We start from the raw sequence: 27201 nt of genomic DNA, 5'->3' as shown, positions 1-27201 counted from the left end.
GTTGGCCTATAGTTAATTAATTGTTCAACTGACGAGTTCATTAATTAGCAATTATTTGCCTTCATTCTTTTTCTTGTTTAATTTTTTATTAAGATATTTTATCACTGTTGTATGTGAATTTGTCCATTACCTAATTGAGCCTTTAATGTGGGTCTATTTATTTAAGGTAACATAAAGTCAAATAAGGACTGTCAGCTGTGTACCAATCTGACTTCTGCACAACAGAACTGATGGTCCCAACCCCATTAAAAAGGCAAGAAATTCCACAAATGAACCCCGAGAAGGCTTCTGAACAAACTAGCAGGTGTAGAAGGCCCATACTGGCCCATATCTATGGGATTGATTTTTCCTAATAACGCCCACTGAATGGAATGATAACATCCGAAGCGGGTGAAAAGGCCCAACTATGAAGTGAAAACCATTCCAGGTGACTACATCATGAAGCTCAATGAGAGAAGGCAACAAAGCAAAGGTTGGCTACTTTGAGGAATCTAAAATAAAAGACATACTTGAGTTACTAATCAATTTTGTCTTTGCTGCATAATTCCATATATTTTGCATATATTTTTCATATATTTGATGTCGTCAGTATCTATCAACAATGAAGAAAGTAGTAAAAAATAAAGAAAAACCATTAGCCTTTCTCTGTTGCTTCATTATCTTTTGGGAAAACCTTTTTGTTTTTGGTAATTTTTATTATTATTTTCCTGCCATCATATTGCTGTACAACAAAACATTCTTTTAGAAAAAATTGTTTTAATCATTTTAAATTCACACTGGTTTGCTTACTTAAGAAGAAAAAGAACAAGGAGAAGAAGAGAAATAATCGAATGAGGTCAAATCAAGCACACGTCTGTAGGTGGCGGTAAAGAGTCCATTAGAAAACAAATCGACACAACATTCGTAGAAGAAGAAGAAGGAGCGCACAGAAGCATGTGTAGAAGTCGTGGGTTGGTGGTACATCGGGTGTGAAATGGAGAGCAAACACATGTCAGCTTTTGCCTTGTATCAGAATTTAAAACCGGACCAGCCTCCTCCGGCTAAGAAGCCTTCAGTGCAGGTACACACACTTAAAACCAAAGACTGAGTGTCTGATTGACAGCTGCACGAGGAGCAGCAATGACTCCAGCCCTCTCCTCTTTATCTGCACACTTCTGTCTTCTGGGCATTGTTTTAACCTCTGTGTTTTTATAGGTGGAAGTTAAGAAGAAGAAGAAAAAGGACAATGCAGCCTTTAAGCTCAAAGTCAAAGTTCAAGCGAAAGCTGAGAGGAAGAAGATGCGAAAGAAGCTTCTCAAGCCGTCACAAAAAGAGGAGAATCAGAAGGAAGTTTCGCACGTGAGTGTGTTTACCTGCTAATGTAAAGACGGAGGTTTAATGTCTTCTGAATTTCAAAAACGTGTGAGGCCTAATAGGGTGTGTATTTGTCAGAATCAGGTGACGGTGGAGTGTGTGAGCGCTGAGCCTCTCGAGACTCTGCTGGCAGACCTGGCAAAAGTCAACAACAGCAGGGAGAGAGCGAGCAAGCTGTTCCAGTGGCTCATCACCCCCATTCCTGACAAGATGTTTTTCAGGTACAAACAGCTGGCACTCTTTCTCGAAGCTCTTTTTATATAAAGTAATATATATATTTATTTTTTCAACCTTTACTGACAGTAAATCTCCTCTCTTACTAATCTCCTCTCTTACTGAGAGGAGATTTTGTATTTATAGCTACAAATAACTTTTAAAAAAAGCAAACAAAAAACATCCTGGCACATTTCACTTCATATACCACAGTAGTTCCACAGTAATGTCAAACTTTTAGTACACACTTTAATATTCTGCTCCTTCAGTTACTTTACCACACTTCTCATTTACGTCATTTACATGCGATAAGGTCCACAAGCACAAACAGGGGCCTTGTTTTAGGATCATGTATTAATGCTCACAAAACAATAAAACTGTTTGAAGCTAATAGGGGGGGAGATAAAGCTGTGTCTAAGAATCTGTATTTCTTTCTGATGCTCATCAGGGAAAGCCCAAAGACTTTAGACTCTGTTAAAGCCTTATTATTCATGCACAGTAGTCTGGGGGATCTTCTGGGAGTGGTGATATCATTTTCCAGAGACCTGGTTGGCCATTAGCCAGTGATTTTTATACATGTTGATCTTTATTCTTGAACATAATCTGCTCTGGAGCAGGTTAGGTCTGCAGCATAAGTGACCTGTCTGAGAAATGAACTGTTGCAGTAATATTCAAAACCCAGGGTTAACCAACTAACCTAAATCATGCTTCTTAGTACAGGCCTTGGGTATTGATACATTTCCCTCTTTCCTCAGGGAAACATGGGAAAAAAAGCCCATCTTTGTCCAACGTAAGAATCCTGATTACTACAAGGGACTGTTCTCCACAGCAGAGCTCGATCGCATTTTCAGAGAGGTAAGAAACCTGAAACTAAGTCTTAAACTTAGTTAAAAATGGATATGTTTTTTCTTTTTCTTTTTCAAGACATTGAATTAGCAACAGGTGAGTCAGGGGAAGGGGCAAGTGGAACCAAGCATTTGAAATTTTTGGAGAATGGGTGGATAAACAGAAGACATAATCTCCCCATCTGTGTTTATCAGGGGACATGATGGATGGCAGGATTTATTGGCACTTTTAAGGATTGTAATCTGTTACTGGAAGTCTCACAAATGTTTTAACCAAACTGGCACCTTTTTTAAACCTCTAATTCAGGAATGTCAATTTGGCCCGTCAAAGGCAAATCTGGTTCACTGGACAGTTTTGGAACACGTGAAGTGGGAGATAAATTTTGGACTTTTAACTGTATTCTTCTGAAGTTTTACAGCTTTTCCTATTGATGAAGACCTCCGCCACAGCCATTCACATTACCAAAGTAATTAAGATATCTCGGGGATTAAGTGTTTAGTTAAACTTCTTTACACTGATAGAAAGGGGCGTTTCACTGGTCGACTGTATGTGGCCGCCATGTAAAATTAGAGACAACCCTGGTCTAATTGTGCAGACTAATAATCGTCCAGAGCAGTTTGGTCATATTTGTTAGTATAAATAAGGAATAAAAGTCCTGAATATTTGTTGACTTTTTAATATTAAAGGAAGATGTTCAGTATGGAGTGAACCTGGATGTCACAAGTTACACTAATGGCAAGAGAGAGACTCACAATCCTCCAGGGAGAGTGCTCCCATACACTGCGTGGGACTTCTATGAGGTGGGGACACAGTGCTGCAGGGTGCTGATTTGTGATTATGTCTAAAGCAAGATTACAGTGATTTCTGCATTTTTAATGTCCTGATTACTTTCCTAATAATTGGGCCCTTTGATGCAAATTGGCTGCATTCACTTTCTCTGTGGGGATCATTAAAGCTTATCCTCATTTTCATATTTTCCGGGACCACCTTCATTAAGAGAAAAATCAGATGTATATTTATGTACTAAGTAATATTTTAATTTGAATATTTTTCATTGCTGCATGATAGAAGTCATTCCATTAGCTGTATCAGTGCGCCATCTGCTCTGTGCTGCAGATTAGTAGTCATCTTGGTGTCTCAATTCCCAGAGTGGCTGCTCCCTCCGCATGCTGAATCCTCAGGCTTTCTCCTCCACGGTGTGGAACGTGCTGTCCATCCTCCAAGAGCAGTTTGGCAGCATGGCGGGAGCCAATATGTTAGTATTTGGAGCAAAAATCGGTCACATTGGGGAATACTCCATTTGTTTTGGTCTTGATGTGTGTGTGTTTTCTTCAACCAGATACCTAACACCACCTGGCACACAAGGATTTGCTCCACATTATGATGACATTGAAGCCTTTGTGGTTCAGCTGGAGGGGAAGAAACGCTGGCGAGTGTACAGCCCAAGGTGAAAAACAGCGGGGAAACTTTCAAAAAAGAGCACCACAATTTTAAAGTCATGCTGTTGCTGAATTAATAGTGCATAATAATAAATCCAGAATAATATATCAAACACACTGCGTGTACATTATGCGATGTCATTGCATTAGTAAACCTCTGCAAATGTTTTAAATCAGCAAACTTGCATAACAGACTTATTTATAGTATGTGGGTCATGATGGACTAAAGTTTTATACAAAACTACTTAAGCATCCAAATCAGTGTTGATTGAACCCAGTGAAGCCCGAACCATAAAATAATTGCCAGAAAATTCTCATTTTTGTGAAACTGGGGTGTTTATTGAACCTTCAGACGAATTAAAACAATAATAAATTAAGTCAATTTGCATATGCGGGTTTTAATTTGTTTCATTTTTGCTATATCAGATATTTTTATATATATATATATTTTTTTTACTCTTTTGTTTTCTCTTTTTTTTCCTTTTCTTTTAGATCAGACGATGAGGTCTTGCCTGTGCTTTCGAGTCGTGAGTAAAAAAACAAAACAACTAATCCTCTTAGTAGTTTTTAACGGTTGTGTTTTGTTAGCATAATTATTTGATGCCTCTGGGTCTGAACCTCGTGGGATCCTGGGGCAGCAGGGGAATGGGTACTTTGTAAAAAGCACTTGTAATTAAAAGTAAGAGAATGATGGTGGAGTGGGTTTGATGAAGGAGGGCAGAAAAAGAAATATTTCATGTCTTGTGGTGTCACTTACAAATGATAAATTACTGATTTGTGGAAATAAAATAGTCTCTCTTGCTTGAAAAACAGAATTATAAATAAATATAATTAATGCTGGCATAGATTTCTCAGAGGTGTCTGCTTTGTGATTTCTCTTCAGCAAACTTCGACCAGGCAGACATTGGTAAGCCGATCCTAGATGTGGTGGTAGAAGCCGGAGATCTCATCTACTTCCCTCGAGGTTTTATCCATCAAGGCAACTGCCTACCAGACGCACACTCTCTGCACATCACCATCTCCTCTTACCAGAAGAACAGCTGGGGAGATCTGCTGCAAAAGGTAGAAAAACCTCCGTTTCCCCCTGTGATGCATGCAGATGAAGACAACGGCTGAACTCTGAAACATGTGCCAGTAGTTAGCAGAAGGGTATAAATCTTGCATCCAGCATGAAGTGGTTTTGCATTGCAGGTGAAGAGTAATAACCAAAGCAGTCTTTCCTGCTGACAGATGATACTAATGATCTCTGGTGGAGAGTATTTTGCTGATGGTTCATACATCACCTTTCTTTCTTAACCTAAGGATTGCCTAAGACAGTTAAATTTACAAAAGGGTATTCAGAATTTACTGCTCTTTTTTTCAGCTGGTCCCAGCAGCATTGGAAGTAGCAATGGAGGAGGACGTGGAGTTCAGACGGGGTTTACCTCTGGACTACCTGACGTACATGGGAGTACAGAACTCCGACAAGGTATTTAATGAAGTGATTTTTACCAACTTTTCAGGTGTTGTCTTCGTTTACTCCCAATTACTAGCTAAAGATAAAACTTATCCTTATGTAGGAAGACCCGCGCAGGGCAAAGTTCTTCTCTCGAATTGATAATCTGATGAAGAGGCTAACAAATTACGCACCAGTAGATGCTGCTGTTGATCAGAAGGCTAAAGACTTCATTCATGACTGCCTTCCTCCCGCTCTCACTCCAGGTATGTGATGGAGAGAGCTGTAATTGTTGCATTAGTTTCTTTTTTCAGTGAGATGCATAATGTCACGATATTGCTTTTGATTCTAATTCATGCCATCACCCACAGATGAACTGGTCACCAGTGTACAAGGAGCACCTACGAGGTGGGAAGGTGGACAAGTAAAGGATGTGGGTGTACACATCATTACACAGACTCGAATCAGAATTCTACGTGCTCAGTGTGCCCGGTAACACAGATTTTTTATTGACTACATGTTAAGGCTACCAATTAAAGCAGAAAAGTGTCATTGTCATTTGTCTTGTAAATCTTTACTGCCAGGTTATGCAATGACGGAGATGCCGTTCATCTTTACTACACCACTGACAACTCTAGAGTTTACCACAAAGAGGAGCTCAAGAGTTTTGAAATAAAACCAGAGGTAAAGATTGGCAGATGTGTTTGTCATCAAATGTCAGGTCTCATAAACTGTGCTAATGATGGGGTTGACTTGTTTTTCCTCTTAGTACACAGATGCTGTCGAGTTTCTGATCCATTCATATCCCGGCTTTGTGACAGTAGGAAGCCTCCCATGTGAATCTGCGCAGGACAGGGTAATTATTACCTTCACACACTCTTATGTGTAGTTTTATGTTGTTGGAAGGTGTCTCATATGGGGCAGCTTATCTTCAGTGTTTTAGATAGGTACCTGTATAAACAAGGTTTCTGCACAGTGAAATCACTTATTTGGTTATGTGTTTGTCATTAGTGGTTGATCCTCATGTTTTTCCCCTTACTTTTTCCCCAGATTGCTTTGGCTGAACTACTTTTTGAGAAGGGGATTATCCACACTGCAGAACCAGTGTAGCACTAGATTCTTCCATCATGGTGACTGCATGAAGAGATCAAATCACTTTATACAAAATAAGATCTTCAGTGGAGAACATGTCTGCTCCAAGCAGCCTTCATTAGCTCGACTGGAAATGGATAATGCATTTGTGATTTTGCTGTTCAACTAAAAATAAAAAAAAATTTATATATAATTTTTGGTCTTGTACAACCAGAATCATTAACAAGTACCAAATGATTTTAATTAATGGCATCTTTATTATTGGTTGATACAACTCAAAAACAGAGGTACAGGAGTCTTCTTAAATATTGTGATTTGAGGACACCCATTCGTTCACACCACACGACACAGGCTTTCAAGTAGAGAGCAGTCTACCTCCAGGTCACCTCCTCTCCAGGCTTCAGTTCCCTATAAAAAGAAGAAAAATTTGAAGTTTTGTAAGATGTTTGGCTTTCACAGCGCAGAATGATGTATGAGCACAGTTTTACACCAGAAGATCACTACTGGAGTTATTGGCTGAAAGTGGAAAAGTGTATTACTACATTAGAAACAAAAAGTGTTATATGGAAATCTATTAAAGTGGATTTGCATAGATATAGAAGGCAGTTGCTTATTAATTGAGCCTGCATATCTGTAAGGGGTCTTTATTGCATTCAGCATTGCATCATATTTTGGCCTAAATACACCAAAATAGACAAGATAAAACACAAACACAGGATGTATTAAACTAATTGTCATTATTCTGCGTCATCTTATGTGTTTCAAATATTTACAGGTGGATTTTTTATGAAATTGCAGATTTCATGTATTTATAACTTTGCCAAATTGAAAATATCCATGCACTAAACTAATAACTCCAGACCATGGGCTATTGTGTACACAGTGACAAACATCACCATGAATTCAACATAGTAGTTAGTCTTTAAATTCAAGAATAACCTGAGGGATTTGTTTTGTTTTTATTTGGTGAACAGTCACTCGTTCTTACCTTCCGTACAAAGCACTCTTGTTTCTGAAAGCTGTCAACTTCTGGTCCTGTTGCTTGTCAAGGTACCATCCAATGACAAAGCCTGTGGGGACAAATATGTGCGCCCAGTACTGGCGGGCAAAGGCTGCCAAATTCACCATGGTTCCTACCTAAAAAAAAAAAAGGAAAAAGAGCATGGGTTTTATACTCCCAAATTAAACTTATGATTGCAGTTGGACATTCATATTTGTATAATAAGAAAAATGGATGCAGGAAAGCACAAGCATAAATGATACAAGAACATTTACCACTATTGCTGAAAAGCCTGATCTCTGTTTAAGCTATCTGAAAGGCTAAATACTAATATAGCAATATCTTATTGCTTTCTTTTAAGATACACCATTGATACACTGGCACCACATAGATTCCACTGTTAAATAAACAAATCAGTTATTAATTCATGATTTTAAATGAGGTTCTCAAATGAATAAGGGTAAAAGTTAACTAAAATAAAATTAGGGGAAATACTGTTAAAAGTGTAGGAAATCAGATCACTTATTACTGAAGTGACTTATTAAAAGTAATAATGAATGCAACAACACCTTTCATCTTTTAATTCCATTTTTTTCCATTTAGTTACACAGATTTAGATTTTGCATTTACTCGGGTTATCTTTGTCTAATGTTAAAATTTGTTTGATTTGAAACACTTCGGTGAAACAAATACTCAAAAAAAACTATGAGATCAGGAAAGGGAGAATGCTTTTTCATAACACTATATCTGTATCGTGCCACCATCATTATTTTGATCATGCTGCGAGTCCCAACCATTGAAAGAGACGTTGTAATCTTTAGCAACATGTAGTATTCCGGGGGTAGCCCATGTTCACAGATTTAGAGGACCTGCAAAAACCTTCTAGAAAACGAAATCAGCTAATGTTCTCGACTAAAAATGACAGACATTTGCTTGCACAATTAGCACAACAACTGTCTTTAAACGCCTACTTTAGATTATAAGAATGTGTACACCTTAACAATGTGTTACAACATTTCTTTATGCACTTCAATGAGGTTTGACAGGCAAAGCTTAAATGCACATCAAGCTATGTCAAAGAACAGACCACGGTCACTTCAGTTATTATATGGTGGACATGCATTACATTACAGCTAATATATATATATATATATATATATATATATATATATATATATATATATATATGTGTGTGTGTGTGTGTGTATGAAGCTGAATACTAAATATCCAGTAAGTCTGCAGATCGTTCATCACAAACTTTTGGTATCCTAGAGAGAGGCACTTGGCTAGCTAGCCTGTCAGCTAGTTAGCCTTAGCAATATGTTTCAAGGTGTAGTTAAGGATTATTTCTAAACTGCACTAGTTACTGTATTTTTAGTACGATAAACACATTAAAATTCACTGACTCGACCAAAAAAGAATAATGAATATAATATATAATATTAATATCTAAAATAATACCTTCTGTTTACACCAGCCGCGGCCTTCAGCTCCTCATTCACCAAGCGAAGGACATCGGATTCTACCAACTGTAAACTTACGATGTGGTGGTTTCATATTTTTAAATAATTAATTTTAATGTCAAAGCACAACTAGTGGAATATTAGATACGTTCCAACACTAAAAATATGATGTTAAAGGTGATGTGTTCAGATACCTTTCGAAAAAAAATCTAAATGTAGTGTTTTAACATAGAATTATTTAGTACCGACACCACCATATGTGGTATGCTCCTTTGCCCTTTCACACATGATGCAGCGGCAAATATGTCTGCCGCTATCAAAAACGCGAGCCAAAATGGTTTAATTTGGGAATAACAGAAAAAAGATTGTTTGTTTTTTATTCCAGAAGACTAATCCATTATTTTACAATTAATGGTATGGTGCACGCTCCTTTGTTAGTTCATTTACACTCATTAGCTAGCACTGTAAATACACTTTGCTGGGCAATCTGCTAACAACTCTGAGCTAGCTGTGGCTAGCAACAAAACTGTGTTTACATTTTATTTACTTACAGCCTGTAAGCTACATACATCACAGGTTAAACTTGTGCAACATTACGCTGTTAGCCTCACACACAGTTTAATGGCAAACTCCAACCATGGTTGTGTTTGTTTTCTTTGTTGATTAAATTGAATGACTTTTCGCAGAGTCGCACTCACACACATAAAGAGCCACGCGCCTTAGATTAAGTGGGAAAGGTTTCGTGGTGAGTATAACATGCAAGCACAATTCTTATATTTCAGCGCGACAACTGAAGAACCATGACGTCCATTATCAAGCTGACAGCCGTGTCAGGGGTTCAGGAGGAGACTGCCCTTTGTTACCTGCTGCAGGTGGATGAATTCCGCTTCCTCTTGGACTGCGGCTGGGATGAGAACTTCTCCATGGAAATCATAGATGTTATGAAGAGGTCGGTATACCGCCAGTCTTTCAAAAAGAGTTGATGTTTCTAATTTAAAAAACTCTTAGCAAAAAGTAAATGTGCCTTTATGAACTCACTAAACACAGTACACCCACAGCAGTCTGGTTTATTGATGACTGACCTCCCCACCCCGAAGTAGGGGAAAGAAAGCTTGTGCCGACCTTTTATTGCCATAAAAGAAAGTTTATAATACTACTACTACTACTGGCCGTCATTAGACGATGGGTATAGGTTTTGTAGTCTTGTAGTCTGAGGGTCATCTCCCAAGAATTTCTTAACATCAGACACCCAACTTACCTCACTTATGTTAAATTTTTTGTACTTTTTCTGTCTCATCTTGTAGTAGAAGAATATCAGGCGCAAGGAGATGGTTCAGCATATATGGAGAGATTTCCAAACTTAGTCCTTTGCTTCTTTATGCTTTCATTAGCATGGACAAATGTATGTCTTCTAATTCTTGGTCTATTGCTGTTTCCTATACATATATGCAACATGAATTATCCTAATTAATACTCTAATGTCAATTTTGTAGATGTTAAGATTTTCACTGGGAGAAAGAATTAGATCAGAAGGAAAGTTCAGGTTGAGCGGTTTGGAGACAAAATTTAAAGAAGTAAGGCTGAGATGATGTTCAGAGGTGGGATAGTGAATATGTTGGACAAAGAATGTTGAATATGGAGTAGCCAAGCAGGAGAATAAGACCACTGAAACGAGTTACGGATGTAGTGAAAGAGGGCTTGTGTGACAGAGGAGGATGCTAGAGATAGGGTGAGATGGAAGCAGATGATGTACGATGAGGACAGTGGAAAGAAGAAGAGTGGGAATTATTAATGATGCAGTTTGGTTTTTATTATGCTTTCCACCTAGAGCTTTTTATTCACATAATAGTTGTGTTCTTCATCTCTGCCTGTGAATGTGAATCATTCTTAGCTATGTAGTGCAAGAGTGCAGAATTAAAGGATGTCTGTCGTCTTCTAACTATGCAGTTATTGCACATTCACCTTCATGTCTGTCCTTGCCTTTGGTAGTCTTCTCTCTCTCTCCCTCTCTCTCCCTCTATACATATATATATATATATATATATATATATATGTACATATACATATATATATGTACAGTCATACTGCCTTATCAACACTCCAGTTGTAAAACCCTGTCTATTATAGTACTTTATCACCAATGAGAAATTTCATACTCATCGTTTCTAACTGTATCAGTTGGATGAACATCTATAGAGTCGAGAATAAAAGGGACAGCTCTACTTTTGAGGCTTCCAAACTACCTAAAATCTCTTCTTTTCTCACATCTAATAACTACAGCTACAGAGATTTCAGAGACAGTGGTTGAATTGTAACTTCCAGGGAAAAAAATGTTTTTTAAATTCTTATTTTAGTGCAAAGTCAGGAAACCTCCAAAGTGATTTTTACACAATTTGAATAGCTATCTTAACACCAAGAGTATCAGAAGTAACCCTTGAAGCTCTTTTCTTGCTTATAGAGCAAGATGACTGGGTTTGTATCAGAAATTGGTGAGGGTGGTCTCTGCCTATTTAGTTACCCTTGGAAAAACCCCAAAAACTATTTCAATGGTTGTCACGTCTTTATTGATATGTATTGAGGTGTCAAAACTCATCATTAAGGGTACAGGGCAGTTCATGAAATGTCATCTTTGTTGAGGGGGAAAACATTAAACACAACTTTAAATATTTCCCATGTGCACATGTTAGTTGGCTTTGTTTCTGGAACTGTGCACCTTCTAATCTTGAATGAATCGCAAACTGTCCTCAAAGTAGAGGCCACTAGAAGCCTATATTTCCCTTGTAAAATGTAAAGCTTTATTATCTGTCTGGACTCCATGTGAATGCGTATTGTTCTCCTTTAAAGAACAAATTTTGATCTTGTGAGACGAGACTGTGCGATTGAATAAAGATATGAATTAAACTGCTCCACTTTTCTGGGACTTGAACCTGCTGCAATGCTCTTTTTTCCCCTCTCCAGACATGTTCATCAGGTCGACGCTGTGCTGCTCTCCCATCCCGACCCCATACACTTGGGAGCCCTGCCATACGCTGTGGGCAAACTGGGGCTGAACTGTACTATCTATGCCACAATTCCTGTCTACAAGATGGGGCAGATGTTCATGTACGATCTGTATCAGGTAAGAAGGGGATGTGGGTAATGCATGATTTAATTAACAGAGGGTCTTTTTGGCTTGATTACCATTGCTGTATTAAATTCTCTCTTTCTTTCCATGTAGTCCCGAAACAACAGTGAAGATTTTACACTGTTCACTCTTGATGATGTGGATGCTGCTTTTGATAAGATCCAGCAGCTGAAGTACTCTCAGATTGTCAATTTGAAAGGTGTGTTTTATTTGCAGAACATCAGAGGTCAGGTGTTATTCCCTGTTTATGCACCACATATAACAATGTGATTGTTTATGTATGTTTTTTTACCTGACAGGAAAAGGGCACGGTCTTTCCATTACTCCTCTTCCAGCCGGTCACATGATTGGAGGCACTATTTGGAAAATTGTGAAGGATGGGGAGGAAGAGATTGTTTACGCCGTGGACTTTAACCACAAGAGAGAAATGTAAGCAAAGAAAACGTTAATGTAAAATGAAGTTTTATTGTTTTTAGTTTGGCTCATTGTTAATGCATTCTTTTTCTCTGGGTACTCCAGCCACCTCAATGGCTGCTCATTGGAGAGCCTCAGCCGTCCATCCTTACTTATTACAGACTCCTTCAATGCGGCGTATGTACAACCACGTCGCAAGCAAAGAGATGAGCAGCTACTTAGTACGTATTAATAGCCACTGGGCGCTTTAACACTAACACTATTACATCAATAGTATGTGAGTTCAAACTGCCATATTCTAACGGTTACAGATTTTATTATGTAAATTTGTAATTCTCTTTTTCCGTTCTTCCACAGCCAATGTGATGGAGACCCTGCGTGGTGATGGCAATGTCCTTATTGCCGTCGATACAGCTGGGCGTGTGCTGGAACTGGCTCAGCTCCTGGACCAGATTTGGAGGACGAAGGATGCTGGGCTCGGAGCTTACCCACTCGCTCTGCTTAACAATGTTAGCTACAATGTAGTGGAGTTCTCAAAGTCCCAGGTACCATTAACTGTTTGTTTTTCACATCGGAGAAACTATTGAAATATTCAGATTTTTCCAGTCAAAACTTAAATTTTGTTACAGAGAGAGCACAGCAAATAATACATAATTGTTATAATTCATGAATTCATTAATTACTGATCCTTTGTAGGTGGAGTGGATGAGTGACAAGCTCATGAGGTGTTTTGAGGACAAGAGGAACAACCCGTTCCAATTCCGACATTTGACCCTGTGCCACAGTCTGGCAGACCTGGCCCGTGTACCCAGCCCCAAGGTGGTGCTCTGCAGCCAACCGGACCTTGAGTCAGGGTTTTCTCGAGAACTTTTTATCCAGTGGTGTCAAAATGCAAAAAATTCCATCATCCTGACGTACCGCACCACACCTGGAACCTTAGCTCGCTACCTCATCGACAACCCTGGAGAAAAGATGCTGGATCTGGAGGTGAGTCCTGCAGTCATAATGTTGATTTGCTATACCAGAGTGTTGATATCTGCCCCATGGGAAGCTTCTGATGCTAATATGCAGACCCGGCTTAGGAAGAAACAAAATTTGTCAGTTTGTCATTTACACCGTATCCATTTGCCACTTTTTCTCGTTACCACAGGTCAAGAAGAGAGTAAAACTCGAAGGCAAGGAGCTGGAAGAATACCTGGAAAAGGAGAAACTTAAGAAAGAAACTGCTAAAAAACTTGAACAAGCAAAAGAGTAAGTTTCTGCAGAAAAAGACATGAGATGACTTGTAGCTTAAGGGTTGCATGTATTTTCTCTGTGACGCTATTGGTGTTACAAAACGTTTCATCAGTCAGTTCACGAGTACGGCAGCAAATTAGGTTTGGAAAAAATGCCATCACAAATGCAAACTGTGGTCTAGACTACAAATCTCAAACATGCTGTTTAAAATGAAATCTGTAACTGCGAGATGAGTCATAACACTTTTATGACAAGCATTTAAATTCCGCTACCGAGCAAAAATAAGTTGTCTGCTCCTAGACAAATTAAACTTTTAAGTATAGAATTAATGTTTATTTTATGGGTTTGCAGGGTGGATGTGGACTCCAGCGATGAGAGCGATATGGATGATGATCTGGATCAGTCGGCTGTAGTAAAAACCAAACACCACGATTTGATGATGAAGGGCGAGGGCAGCCGTAAAGGCAGTTTCTTCAAACAGGCCAAAAAGTCATATCCAATGTTCCCCACACACGAGGAGAGAATCAAATGGGACGAGTATGGAGAAATCATCAGGTACTCGATGCTAATGCACAAAAACGTCAGATGACTGATGAATCCAGGAGGCCACTAATGTGAAATTCTGACTTTTATCAATGATAATATAATAATAAAAACCAATGTTACCTTTTTAAAGGCTAGAGGAGTTTCTGGTTCCTGAATTGCAAGCCACAGAGGAGGAGAAGAGCAAATTAGAATCTGGTTTGACCAATGGAGATGAACCTATGGACCAGGATCTGTCTGTAGTCCCCACAAAATGCATCTCAAGCACAGAAAGTCTTGAAATAAGGTCAGTGATCATTGTGATAATTTGGCTGTGTTTTCTCAGCCATCTTAACTGGCCATTGGCAAACGGTACAGTAGAATCCACCTCCACGTGATTGAATATCAAACTGTATGATGCTGAAAATTGTTATGTGTAGTCAACAAGTCTCTGGTGTCTCTGGCGCAGTTCTTGTCCTAGCAAGTGTAGTGTTCAAAGGCTTGACCTCATCTCTGTTTCTTCACAGAGCAAGGGTCACGTACATAGACTACGAGGGTCGCTCTGACGGGGACTCCATAAAGAAGATTATCAATCAGATGAAGCCCAGACAGCTGGTGATTGTTCGTGGGCCACCAGAAGCCAGTCTGGACCTGGCAGAGTCCTGCAAGGCTTTTAGCAAGGACATCAAAGTTTACACGCCTAAACTGCAGGAAACTGTGGATGCCACTAGTGAAACCCACATCTACCAGGTTAGCTTCATTTAAGGCCTATGTAATTATATTTTTAATAAAGTGTGTTTATTTGTCTTTTCCCCCCCAAAATTTAGTAATGGGTGCATTTGATCTTATACCTTAAATGTGTTTTATGACCTTAAATCTGAAGTATTGTGTTGCAATCCTTCCAAGACTCATCAGTGTCTTCATACTATCTTGTTTTCTGTCCTGGTAAAGGTGCGGTTAAAAGACTCCTTGGTGAGTTCTCTGCAGTTCTGCAAGGCCAAAGACACGGAGCTAGCGTGGATTGATGGTGTGCTGGACATGCGTGTAGTGAAGGTGGATACCGGTGTGATACTGGAGGAGGGTGTGAAAGACGAGGCGGAAGAAAGCGAGCTGGCTATGGACATCGCCCCCGATCTTGGCACTGACCCCGTCAACATAGCAGTCGCGGCACAGCGAGCCATGAAGAACTTGTTCGGAGAGGATGAGAAGGAGTTTTCCGAAGAGAGTGATGTCATTCCCACGCTGGAACCACTGCCACCAAACGAGGTGGGGAGCAGAAATCTTGCTGTGTAGAATGATTTTGCTGTTCTTTTTGATTATTTGATTATGAGTAATTAAGTTTCTGAGAGACTCTGAGACTCCTCAGAGAAGACAAAAAATGCATAACCATTTCTTAGCCCTATAAACTGTGTTAAGGTTTATGTTGCATAGTGCATCCACAGACTGGATTTAAATGTTGGACAATCTTCCATGTATTTCTAACTTTGCTTTTTAAAACTTTGAGTTTGACTTTCTTTCCATCTCCAACCATGCCCATATTTGGACAAGATATTGCAAGCTAGCTTGGTTAGCAATGTGCTATGGTGTTTTCTAGTGAAATGAGATGTTAATTGTTTTGCAAAACAGCTAATTTCTGTACAGCTGTTTTGCTGTACAGAAATTACACTTAGATTAAGACTGATTGTTACATGTGAGTCATAGAGTAGCTCTACTCTAATCTATTCATCGTTTTTTTTTGGGAGAGGGTTTCCCCCAAGGGGCCACATAAAAATCAGGACTGTGCACGGCCGTACCAATAAGCTGAACCTTTTGGCCTGCAAAATAACTGTCACATTCTATTGAAGAGCACTTGAAATTAGCAGCTGAGATCATAAACAAGTAGAAAAACATTTATGAGCTCATAAATCAAAGAAAAGAGTGGACAAATTTTCACTCAGAACAGAGTTCTCACCCCCTGTCGATCAATAGCCATTTAAGGCATGTTTTCATTGACTTTACTTTTCAAGCCTAGGGGCTGCATCCAACTCTCATGAACCATCTTTAGCTGCTCTGAGATATTCTCCTAATTGTCAGCTCACAAAATTCTGCTAATATCTTCCAGCTCTAAACTTTTTCTCTTCGTCTCCCAGTGTCAGGCTGTGCACATGTTCTAAACACATGTTTGAGTGGAGGACCTTCAAATATTCACTTTCAAGTTTATTTTGCTGCTGTAGAGTTGTTAGATATTTTTGAATGAGAGATCAAACGCAGTCTGTTTTTCCCAGTGTGCCCCAAACATTTAGATGGGTCAGTGATGTTGTACGAGTGAGTGGTCCCACCTCTGACTGCGAAGAAAGCTAAAGAGGGTGGAACGAATGCTAAATAGGGCGCTTTGTTTCGATTCAGCTCAGAGGGAATATGTGATCGGAAGGCTTGCTTTTGCTGCTGCTCATTTTGACAGGTAGCCTCATTTCCTTGCAGTAATGCAAATTGTTTTGGCAAATGAAACAACATGAGCAGCACGTGACTTTTAGACCCAAATAGCTGCTACAGTTAGTGCATAAAAACTGTTATTTTGGTGTTGTAATGTCGTTTGACCAACGTGTGATGCAGAAATGATCCCTGAAAGAAAACTTTTCCCAAGGCTCGTGATGTGATTGTGATAGTCTGCGTCCAAAAGAGTGAATAAGGAGTCTTTGTAGGACAAGTTTGACCCTGTTTCACTCTCTCTTCAGACTCCAGGGCATCAGTCGGTGTTCATCAACGAGCCTCGTCTGTCTGACTTCAAGCAAGTCTTGCTGAGAGAGGGCATCCAGGCCGAGTTTGTGGGAGGAGTGCTGGTATGCAACAACATGGTGGCCGTCCGCAGAGTAAGTGTCCTTCCTTCCCATGAAAGAATACTAGATAGATAGAAAACCAGTCAATTAGTCATATTAAACCTGCCAGTGTTTCAAATAATGACAAATAATGGTGTTTTAAATGCTGTTTGAAAGACCTTTTCTCTTTACGCTCCTGGCTATAGTGACATGAGACTCTGAGGCATCGGATGCAGCGATGCACAGTTGAAAATTAATCGCATGAGACACACTAACAAAAAATTACAACAAACCGTGCTTCTCCATTTGTTTGATGATAGATTGTAGATCCCGAGCAGTTCCTTACGGTGCACTGAGCACGTCATTTTATATGTCATGAGAAAGTCTGGGGTGTAGAGAAAAACAGGTGGAAGCAATAGGCTGTAAATCTGCTTCCTGTTTTGTCTTAAATTGTATTTGCATGAACGGGAGGAAGAAAACTGGGTTTAATGTTGATACTCTATAGGTACCTGACTGTTTTTCTAAGACACACTTGGAAAATGGAGTACTTTAAGCTTTCTTTACTTAAGCACAAAGAGAAACAAATACAGCATGCGTAAGTAGGCTGCAAAAGCCCCAGCAGCAAATTAAAACATCTCACCTCAGACAAAGATGCAAATAAGAAACACAGGCAAAGCTTCAGAACTAAAGAGAAAGTAGGAGTGAGCCAGGATACTAACAACAAACTGCATAATTGACAAGAACTTAAAATAGATGCAACCCAGAAAAGGAAATCAAAGAGAGCCGAGGCTCGTAAAGGAGTGCGGTGTTTAACTGTAAAATCTTGATGCAGATTCATTAGACGCTTTCATCCAAGTTTGTAGGAAGGAATGGAGAACACACTTGTTTTTAAGGTCTGGTGTGACGTACAAGGCTGGTGAAGGCTTGCTGTGTGAGGACCTGGTGGATGACCTTTGCATGTTTGCGCTCTCTTTGTCCAGACGGAGGCCGGACGCATTGGCCTGGAAGGCTGCCTGTGTGACGACTATTATAAGATCCGGGAGCTGCTGTATCAGCAGTACGCTGTTGTATAGCTGCAGCAGGGCACACCATGGAAATACAGAGACAAGCCTTTACAAGGACTTTACACAGAGAAGATGCGTGTACCTCTGCCCTATGAGCAGTTCCGACTGTTTCACTGCAAACCGTGTTGTACATTTTCCTTTTCCTGTACCTTTTATAATTTCTTTTCCAGGTATTTTTTTTTCATTGGTAGTTTACCTCAATAATGGCAAAGGCAGATGTTTCCATGGACTGACATCTTCTTGTGAACAGATTCTGAGGTTCTTGTAGTGTACAAGTCCTCCATACAAGTAAATGTTTTGGGCCTCCAGATCTGTCATTAAAAATCTTTGTTTTTTCCAAGATCTATTTCTGTTTGTCTTAAATGTCCAGGACTTCAAATGCTGGCTATTCAGTCCTACAGTTATATTGTTTCACTTGACTATTCACTCATTTATTACTGCTTATATAAGGTAAAATCGAAAGCTTCTCAGAATCCTTACTGGGCTGGCATATATATTGTGGTTTTTCAGTGTTACTGACCACTCAGAGCACTTTATACTACAAGCCCACATTCGTATTTCACATATACTCATACAGGACTTTATGCTGTGCACTTAAGCTCTTTATCTACCTTCCATTCACACCTACGGCCACTTTAGATTCACCACTGCACTTCTTTGGGCTGTGGGAGGAAGCCCACACAGGCACAGGGAGAGCACGCAAACTCCACACAGAAAGGCCCCAGCCTACCTGGAGATTCGAATCCAAAATGTGGCCGATTTAATTCGAAAATCTTCTCTTCCACCTCTGTATGTTTTCACTGCGCATTGCAGAGGCACACTGGCAAGGAGAGAGAACAGGGTTCCAGCAGTTTGGGCTTGACAAAGCTCCAGAGCTTCATATTAGTTCTCTCAGAATCTACACTTTGAGATGAATTCAGATCATCTGATATTGAGGAAGACAAACACAACAAAACAGAAATCCAAACAATGATAATCCTAACCAGTGCAAGAATGAAAATAAGCCAATAAGCAAAACTAACTTCAGACTGATAACACGAAAAAAATAAGCATATGATGTGTCACATATGCTGATCGGTCTATCACTACAAATACTTTGCTGCCTATGAGTTCACCTAGTTGTGCAGTGACACCAGATGGAGACATTTTTCAGCTGTATGTAAGCAGCCTCTGAATACCCATATCAAATCTGCCCATGCAGCAGGACCATCTGTAATACAGCACTGACATGGCATTGTCTCCGAAAGTGATAATTGGGATTGAATATAATTCAGCCTGCTTGTAGTAAACCAGGATTACTGCTCTTTTTATATGTTAAGTAACTGTCTCACAGTTATAGAAATAAACATAAATGTTGCCTTCCTGGCTTTAAAATAATAATAAGAGAAACACTTGATCAGTTTGCTTTCTTATCTTTTTCTGGCACACGTGGATATACAGCCTCACCTCTGCCGTGCCCCAGTGAGGTGTGACTGCTTGTATTAAAGCTGGGCGATAAGAGGGAGTGTTGAGGATGGAAGGGGAGGCACGGTGTCACTGCCGGCGTGATGTGTCCGCTGCAGCCGTGGTGGCACATTGACTCGGCTGATTACATTCGCAGTGTTGTGTGAATCCCCGGGGTAGATCCTTAACACGGGCAGCTGTGGAATGTCACTTTTATGGATATACCAAAACAAACCCTCTCCCCCTCCTGCCTCCCCACAAATCACCCCCAACACTCCAGCATCACACGTGCTGGCAGCGTGACATCGCAGTGGTGGAGACTCCTCCTATTATCATAGCGTGCTAAGCAATCACAGGGGGCTACACAGTCACACACATGCCCACACATACACAGCAGCGAAGCACGCAGTGTGAGGGAGTGTGTGTGGGGATGGATGATCATGCACATGGTTGGAGGAGTTAGACTTGAGCATGGATGGCTGGCTGACATGCAGGCCTGTTTTTACACAGTTGCATAACATACAGTTTTGCACTTTAGAAACATTAAATTTTAAATGCTCTTTTTTAATCCGTGGCTCACACAGATAACCATGTCATGTTCAGAAAGGCACCAATGACGCCTTTATTTATTTCTCCCCCTCCCGCCTCCCTGCCTAAACCTCAGTAACCTGTGACAGACAGAAGCTGAGTGGGAGATGGAGAGCTAGAGTGGAGATGAGAAGGAGAGAGAGGAGCTCTTCTGTGCCATAGAGCATGCCAGGCCTTGCCCAGTCACTGCTTTTCATTTTGATAATTGACCGGCAACGCCAGAAATGTCCATCAGCTAATCCTCTTAGCTTTCATAATGCTGACTCTGTCACAGAAGCCCCTGTTTTAATGTAACGAGCAGCTAAGCCCAGAGCACAGGGCAGAATCGCCCAGGGGCAGAGAGGCCGCTCTGCCCTCTGGAGGCCACTAAGAGAGCTGCTTTCCATTCAACGTGCACCTCCAATCTGCCGGGTGACGTCATATCTTGAACCCATACCCAGGTTGACCACCCCTGTGCCTTTTATGCTGCAGTCACTGGCACCAAACCGCACTCAAAAAACGAGCATCTTGGTCGTGCATACCCATTCATCTGTGTGGATCGGAGGATGAATGAATTTAATCCCTTCTGAATTCCTGGTCTCCTCACTAAGCAGACCACTTAATGCCAATGACATCAATGTAATAATGTGAAAAGGGGACAAATTTCTATGAAACCACACAATATTCAAACATAACATAAGGCACAAAAATCCCATGACATCCTGCTCTAAAAATGGAACTGTCACTCAGCCCAAATGGACATTGTGATGACATTCTACTGGTTTTGAGATTAAGCATGGGTTCTAAATAACCAGCGGTCATGACTAAAACTAGACATTTGAAAGATTTGGAAAATTTTTATGCTCCTTTGTACCTAAACTCCAAGACTCTAAGATAAAGACATTACAAGATTCAGGAATACATTTCAGGAAAATGATTTTTTAGAAAAAAAACATTTAAAAATTAGTTTTTTGGGGGGTTTTTTTGGTAAGAACTTGTGACATAAATACACCCATAGGAAACATTATCATGTACATCTGCTCAGCTGTTAAAAACTCTAATCAGCCAATCACATGGTGGCAACTCAGGGCATTTAGGCACATAGACATGGTCCAGACAACCCGATGAAGCTTAAATTGAGCATCAGAATTGGGAAGAAAGGTGATTTAAGTGACATTGGGTGTGGCATGGTTGGTGGTGCCAAACCAACTGGTCTGGGTATTTCAGAAACTGCTGATTTACTTTCTGATCTGATTTCTTCCATTCCAACTTTCCACCACAATGGGAAAGACCAAAGAGCTGTCAAGTCTTAGCCCACATCAGACCATCAGCAAGAAGCTTTGTGAGAAGGTGAAAACTGTTGGTATGATTATTTAGTAATGGAAGAAATATGAAAGGTGTTGGATCAGCCCAGAACTACATGGGAGGAGCTTGTTAATGATCTGAAGGCTGTTGGAGCCACAGTCACCAAGAACACTATTGGTAAGACACTACACAGTAATGAATTGAAATTTTGTGGCACCTGCAGGGTCCCCCCTCATGAAGAAGGCACATGTACAAGTCTTAAGTTTGCCAGTATATGATTCAGAGAAGGTTTGTGAGAAAGTGCTGTGGTCAGATGAAGCCAAAATTGAGCTCTTCGGCACCAGCTCGACCCACTGTATTTGGAAGAACAAAAACACCGAATATGACCCAAAGAACACCGTCAAGCACAGAGGTGGAAACACTATGCTTTGGGGCTGTTTTTCTGCTAAGGGTACAGAATGACAGAATGGACGAGGCTATAAAATCTTGAGAACCTCTTTCCCTCAGCCAGAAGACTGAAGATGGGTCATGGATGGGTATTACAACATGACAATGTCCCAAAACATACCACCAAGGCAACCAAGGAGAGGCTAAAGAAGAAGCACATTGAGCTCATGGAGTGGCCTAGCCAGTATCCAGCTCAGGCCTAGAAAGTCTGTGGAAGGAGCTGAAACTTCAAGTTACTAAGCAGCAGCCAAGAAACCTAAAGGATTTAGAAAGTTTCTGTAACGATGAATGGGCCAAAATCCCTTCTGAGTTTGTAGAAATGTCTAGTTGCCAACAAGAGTTTCTCCACCAAATACTAAGTCTTGTTTTGCTCGGGAATCAAATACTTATTTCACTCATGAAAATCATATTTATAACTTTTATGTGATTTTTTTCTGGATTGTTGGTTCATATTCTGTCTCTCTTCATTAAAATGAAACTACTATAAAAAATTTAATTTTCTATATATATCTGTCAAGAGACTATTGATGTATGTGATCCAAATGCAATATTTAAGAAAGTGAAATGTTAAAGTATTGTTCTGGGGGATTCAAGGTAGTTGCATTCCAGAGAAAATATGTAATTGCAGAAAACACATTTATTGAGAAATCAGAAATTATGCAGTCAGTTTCAATACTGCTGCTGGCTCATAATTTTTTTTATAGTGGGCTGTAAAAAATACAGGTGAAGGATTTGCTATCCTATAATGAAACAGAGCATATCCTATCAACAACTACTGAGTGGTAAAAAAAAATCAGTTTTTAAACATTATGGGAATTTTGGCACTGCTGTTTGAACATTGTGGAGAGGTTAAAATTATCATCTATTTGGCAATATAAGCAGCTGCCACTCGTCTTTGCTGCCAGTTTTTCACAGTGGTCAACAACAACCACAAAATTTCCCTGATGGCCAAAAAACTATTTTTCCATAGACCAGGATGATAAAAACCAGCAAGAGATTTCTAAACAAGGTTGTTTTTTTCTCTATTATGAAGCTTTAATCACATTTGTATAACCTCCCTAGAGCCTAGAATAATCAGCTGTATTTCTGTAAAATGTAAAACTCTTTGAGCTGAGCGTGAACCCACGGCTGGGCCAGGAGGGGAAGTAAATGTGCATATGTAGTGGTGTGAAGGAAAACTTTTTTTTGGCTCACTTCCCAGGAGAGCAATTTCACTGTATTGAGTGGGTGTCATCTTTGGGTTTGGTAGTTACTACTTATCACATCCCCAGTTTAGAGTTGGACAGAAACAAGGCAGATTTTGCAGGTGGTGTGATGCAATGTGGATTTTCTTTTGAAACCTTTCGCTAATCCTGCGGCATTATTCATATATTTAATTAAGTGAATCAAAGAACTTATAGGAAAGGAGTACAACTAGAGAAACGTGAGGGAAAAACTCAACTGGGGTTGAGTTGTCACACATAATCAGGCACGCTCCTACATGTGAAGTGGCTGTGTTCATTGCTAGGTAGCTTAAAGCTACGAGTGCTCCAATTTGCATGAATGCTACAAGGTTAAAATTAGCTTCTGCTTCTGAACACACCTTAAGAATTTCCTGACTTACAAGAAGTTGCTGCGCCTGCCTGCTCTTCCCCTATACCAGTTATCAGTGAAACAAGGTCTTTTACAGACTGCTGCATTATGAGCTTTTTGTAATCTAGGTTTGATGTTTTATGGGTGGCGTTATTGTAAAGTACATTCATGATGAATTAGTCATCAGTAAAAGTGTAGCAGGGAGAAAATGTTTAAAATACTAAGAAATTAGTGCTCTCACAGATGAGCTGTTCTCATCTTTCATCTAATAGAAATTGCTCCAGTAGATGAGCACTCTCTTCTCCTTGGCTTAATGTCTTGGGGAAATGCTCCCGAAAGGTCAAATGCGAGAATGTTTTCTGTCCTCCGAAAGTCTTTTTCTCAAAAACAGATGTTGCAAAAGGGTAGGTGGGGTCGATCACGGGGTCACCCTTTATCCGGATTAATGAAATATAGCGCATAATTTCCTGTTGAACTACAACTTCCTAACATCTTAACATTTCGGATTATCTATAGATTAAACAAACAAGGTATTATGTGTTATGTTAATTATTGAGCTTTAGAGGTGTCAACAGGTGTATTTTTTTTTTTACTTTTTCCAAATTTTGAATCATTCCTTTAAATAAAAATGCACAGAGTAAGTTTTAAACAATATTTACAACCTTAAACTAGCTTGTAAAAGGTTTGTGTTTGCCTTAGAAGTTCTTTTATTTCATTTCCTCCCCCCTTACTCTCTCCCTATAAACTCCTCTCTTCTTAATTCCTCTCCAAGCTCTTGCCTTTTCCCTCCATCTCTTTCCTAATTCCTCCCTTCATGGGTAATCCCTGTGCATCTTCCTGTGTTAATGGTCACTCCAGTAAAGGAACCACTCATGCCCACCCACTCTTTAAAATAAACATATATTCCCGTTAAACAGGAATCCTGAATTACACCATTACAGCGGTGATCCTCTAATGCACCCTGCTCTTCACACTCATCCACACAGCAGGAAAGCTCACAAGCACAAATCCACGATGGCTCTTGCTGCCAGATTATCCACAGTCCACAATGCTGCAGCTGCTATGTTGCCTTTCTGATAAAACAATGTGTTTTGTGGGGTGCATTCATAGCCGGGACTGATCCTGGCTGAGTCCCTGGCATAGACATGTGGATGACTTAATGATCATGTGTATGTGAGTCGATATTTAGGTCAGATCACATGAGATTGTTTTGCTTGGTTTGGGTATAAACAGTGCATTCTTCTCTTCCCGGAGCAAAAACAAACCTGACCAGTTGCTTGTCTGTAACTTAAGGCGTTACAGGCAATAGGATCAGGCAATGTGCTCTTGGGTGAAGGCGGTATCAGCCTCTTAGCAAAACTGCATTCAGCCTGACATGTGGCTCCAGCCAGTCAGCAGAATGCAACCTGGCTGGCCTGCTCTTTCCACTCAGCACATCAGAGGGAAGCGGCCTTATCTGATGTGACATGGCTGACACCACCTTTAGAGCTGCGAGGAGACCCTGCTGATGATTAATTTGAGTTCTGTAAACATGATGAAGATTAGCTGCCTGTGTTTACCGCTGCAGACGCCTCTCCTAACTCTCCAGCATGCCACAGGGCTGTGTGATAAGGTTGAATCATCTGCAGTGAATGATGGTGATGTGAAAACTAGTAGAGGCCAGACCAAGGAGTGCGAATCCAGAGAAGTGACTCAGCACTGCCAACAGTTTATCTTTAAGCAGCTCAGTTTAGATGCCAGCGCTGTGAGTGGTGACCTGCAGATCTCGGTGAAATGTAAAGTCCCAAGCATTCTGCTAGCTTTGCCTTGTATCGCAGCATAACTGAGCATTTTATGACTCAAAGAAAATGTTGAGTGATTTGAAAAATAAAACTAGACCTGAGGCCTGACTGCCCACGGATCTACGGGGACTCGAGTGAAAAATGTAGATTATCTGATCATCTCAAAGCGATTTGTTAGTAGCACTCAGACAACAAGGAGAGGGAAACCTGAACGCTTCCAGTACCAAACACCATGATGTCCAGTGCCTGCAGATTCAGCATATTCACATGCAGATTGCTGTTTATAGAGATTAGGTCCATAATCACTTAACCAGTCTATAAAACTGGCCTCTGGATTATGTAATAATTCATGTGTCACCTAATTGTGACTGTACTGTCGTGCTGCATACAGTAATAATGAACAGATATGCAATCAATCACACTCCCACAAGCACCACATGGTGAGCCTTCTGCTCTCTTCAGGACAGTTTCCTGATGCCTTTTTGGCTTGATTTGCAATTCAGCCTTTGTTTCTGACATGTTAATCACCTACTGAAGCATATCAAGATTATAAAATGTGATTCTAATCTCAAGAAAGCTTCTATTTGAGATGCACATGCTATTAAGACATCTCTGAAAAGGTTGAATGCTTGCAGGTTAAATAGGAAATTCCCTTTAAGCCTCAAGACTTGCTACCAAAGAGCTGATGGATTTAATTTTCCTGTCTTTTAACTGGCACGTAGTGGGTTGTGCAAGGAAACTGTAGTACTCAAGAAAAGTTACAGCACTCAAACTGCTGCAGCAGGCCAACAAATCCTGGCTCTGATCCTCTTTTTTTGAGCTCAAGCTTAAAAAACCAAATCTTACAATTCCCACAATTAAACCGTATCTTTTGTTAAAGCCAACCAAAATCCAGAGTCTCTCCATACCCAAGTCTGTGAAACAAGCTTTTTTTTTTTTAAAAAAAAAGAAAAAAAAAGTATAATAGACTAAATTGGAAATGTTTGCAAACATACCATAAAGTCCAAAAGCCATGGAGGGCTCCTTTAAATGTGCTTTTTTCATCAAAAAGCACATTCTGGACCTCGTGCCTGCTTATGAATAATAAAAAGTTGACATTAACAACTCCTACACATTGTCCTCCTACAAAGTGCCTATAACTTTTTTTGTCCAATATGGAGGTGTGCAGGGTGATGAAATTACACAGCAGGGAAATCTACTGGCTCATTGACTTTATTGCACGCACTCTCCACCTCCAGCTCCAAGTGAATGAAGTAAATGAACTCACCCTCACTTGTCCTCTGTTTCAGGAATGCTTCCTGCATTAATATAGATGTTATACCCTGTGTCTGCAACTCTGATGCTATCTTCGCAGAATGAATGAGCTGCTTGCTTCGTCTGACGTAACCTCTGTGGTCAGCCTGAATGGTAATCTCCACTCTTTCTGGCAAGGGGAAAAGGTTGCTCTTTGCGTGCCTACCCACAGACAGAAAAGAATAATAACGTTATTTATGTGCAGCTCATTATAAAAGGTTAAGTCTCTCTCAGATTTAGCCAACCTTTTTCCTTTAGCCACTGTCTGCAGAACTGCAAAACTGCAATACCTTGATCCAATTTCATGCAGCCCTGATCCTTAAAAGAATAAAACTTTTTCAACAGTTTGAGAAGGGACTGAAAAGATGAAGCTGTTTTGATGTAAACTGCAGAATGTATAACATTAAAGAACATAAAGGCCATAAGTGACACATTTAATTAATATAAGGTAGTACAGTAATAGTATAGTAGTAGTCAAACAACATGAACATCTTGCATTAAAAGTATTCTAGTGCAACACCTTAAATTTCAGCATCAAATTACATTTGATCCTTGACCTGAGTTTTAACTCAGAAGCACCTTACAACCTGTTCTGCTCATAACCAGTCACATATAATAAGTCTCAGGATATGCATCTATTCATCTGTATCTGTGCAAAATAGCAAACATTTTAAAATAAGAGGGATTTTGTATACCACTCTTTGTTAATGGAGCAGGGCAGCTTGGTGGTTAGCCTTCCTGTTGTTGCCTTACCACAGGAAGGTCCTGGGGTCTAACCTGGGTACGGGTTTGCTGAA

At 40.0% G+C, this 27201-nt stretch overlaps 3 protein-coding genes and 1 long non-coding RNA gene across 5 annotated transcripts; 2 read left to right on the top strand and 2 right to left on the bottom strand.

The window, feature by feature from the left end:
* Window positions 1–892: 892 nt before the first annotated feature.
* Window positions 893–6571, top strand: riox1 (ribosomal oxygenase 1). 2 transcript variants are annotated; one of them, XM_031730202.2, is made up of 15 exons: window positions 893–1060; window positions 1195–1338; window positions 1438–1574; window positions 2322–2421; window positions 3099–3212; window positions 3561–3667; window positions 3752–3859; window positions 4344–4378; window positions 4735–4913; window positions 5215–5319; window positions 5411–5552; window positions 5658–5778; window positions 5871–5970; window positions 6056–6142; window positions 6337–6571. In XM_031730202.2, the coding sequence occupies exons 1-15, from the start codon at window positions 974–976 to the stop codon at window positions 6394–6396; spliced, it is 1626 nt and encodes a 541-aa protein (XP_031586062.1). In that variant the 5' UTR covers window positions 893–973; the 3' UTR covers window positions 6397–6571. The 2 variants fall into 2 exon arrangements, with proteins under 2 accessions (XP_031586062.1, XP_031586061.1); XM_031730201.2 differs by having other exon boundaries at window positions 1432–1574.
* A 41-nt stretch (window positions 6572–6612) lies between these two features.
* On the bottom strand, window positions 6613–8974 carry LOC116312768 (NADH dehydrogenase [ubiquinone] 1 beta subcomplex subunit 1). The gene is made up of 3 exons (XM_031730253.2): window positions 8840–8974; window positions 7367–7515; window positions 6613–6786 (listed from the first exon to the last, which is right to left on the bottom strand). Exons 2-3 carry the CDS (start codon window positions 7504–7506, stop codon window positions 6750–6752), a joined length of 177 nt encoding a protein of 58 aa, XP_031586113.1. The 5' UTR covers window positions 7507–7515; window positions 8840–8974; the 3' UTR covers window positions 6613–6749.
* Window positions 8975–9105: 131 nt separating this feature from the next.
* Window positions 9106–18340, top strand: cpsf2 (cleavage and polyadenylation specific factor 2). Its single transcript, XM_031730199.2, has 15 exons — window positions 9106–9255; window positions 9624–9790; window positions 11800–11959; window positions 12059–12164; window positions 12265–12394; window positions 12485–12600; window positions 12737–12924; window positions 13076–13366; window positions 13530–13630; window positions 13967–14170; window positions 14292–14444; window positions 14665–14887; window positions 15089–15403; window positions 16852–16986; window positions 17913–18340. Exons 2-15 carry the CDS (start codon window positions 9642–9644, stop codon window positions 18003–18005), a joined length of 2364 nt encoding a protein of 787 aa, XP_031586059.1. The 5' UTR covers window positions 9106–9255; window positions 9624–9641; the 3' UTR covers window positions 18006–18340.
* Window positions 16944–26673, bottom strand: LOC120433308. The gene is made up of 3 exons (XR_005608483.1): window positions 26650–26673; window positions 26379–26566; window positions 16944–17016 (listed from the first exon to the last, which is right to left on the bottom strand). It is a non-coding gene; the product is annotated as an uncharacterized LOC120433308 (long non-coding RNA).
* Window positions 26674–27201: the final 528 nt, after the last annotated feature.

This window comes from Oreochromis aureus, linkage group 15 (genome assembly GCF_013358895.1).
Source record: "Oreochromis aureus strain Israel breed Guangdong linkage group 15, ZZ_aureus, whole genome shotgun sequence".
NCBI lineage: Eukaryota > Metazoa > Chordata > Actinopteri > Cichliformes > Cichlidae > Oreochromis > Oreochromis aureus.
This window is presented reverse-complemented; position numbering and strand designations above follow the sequence as displayed.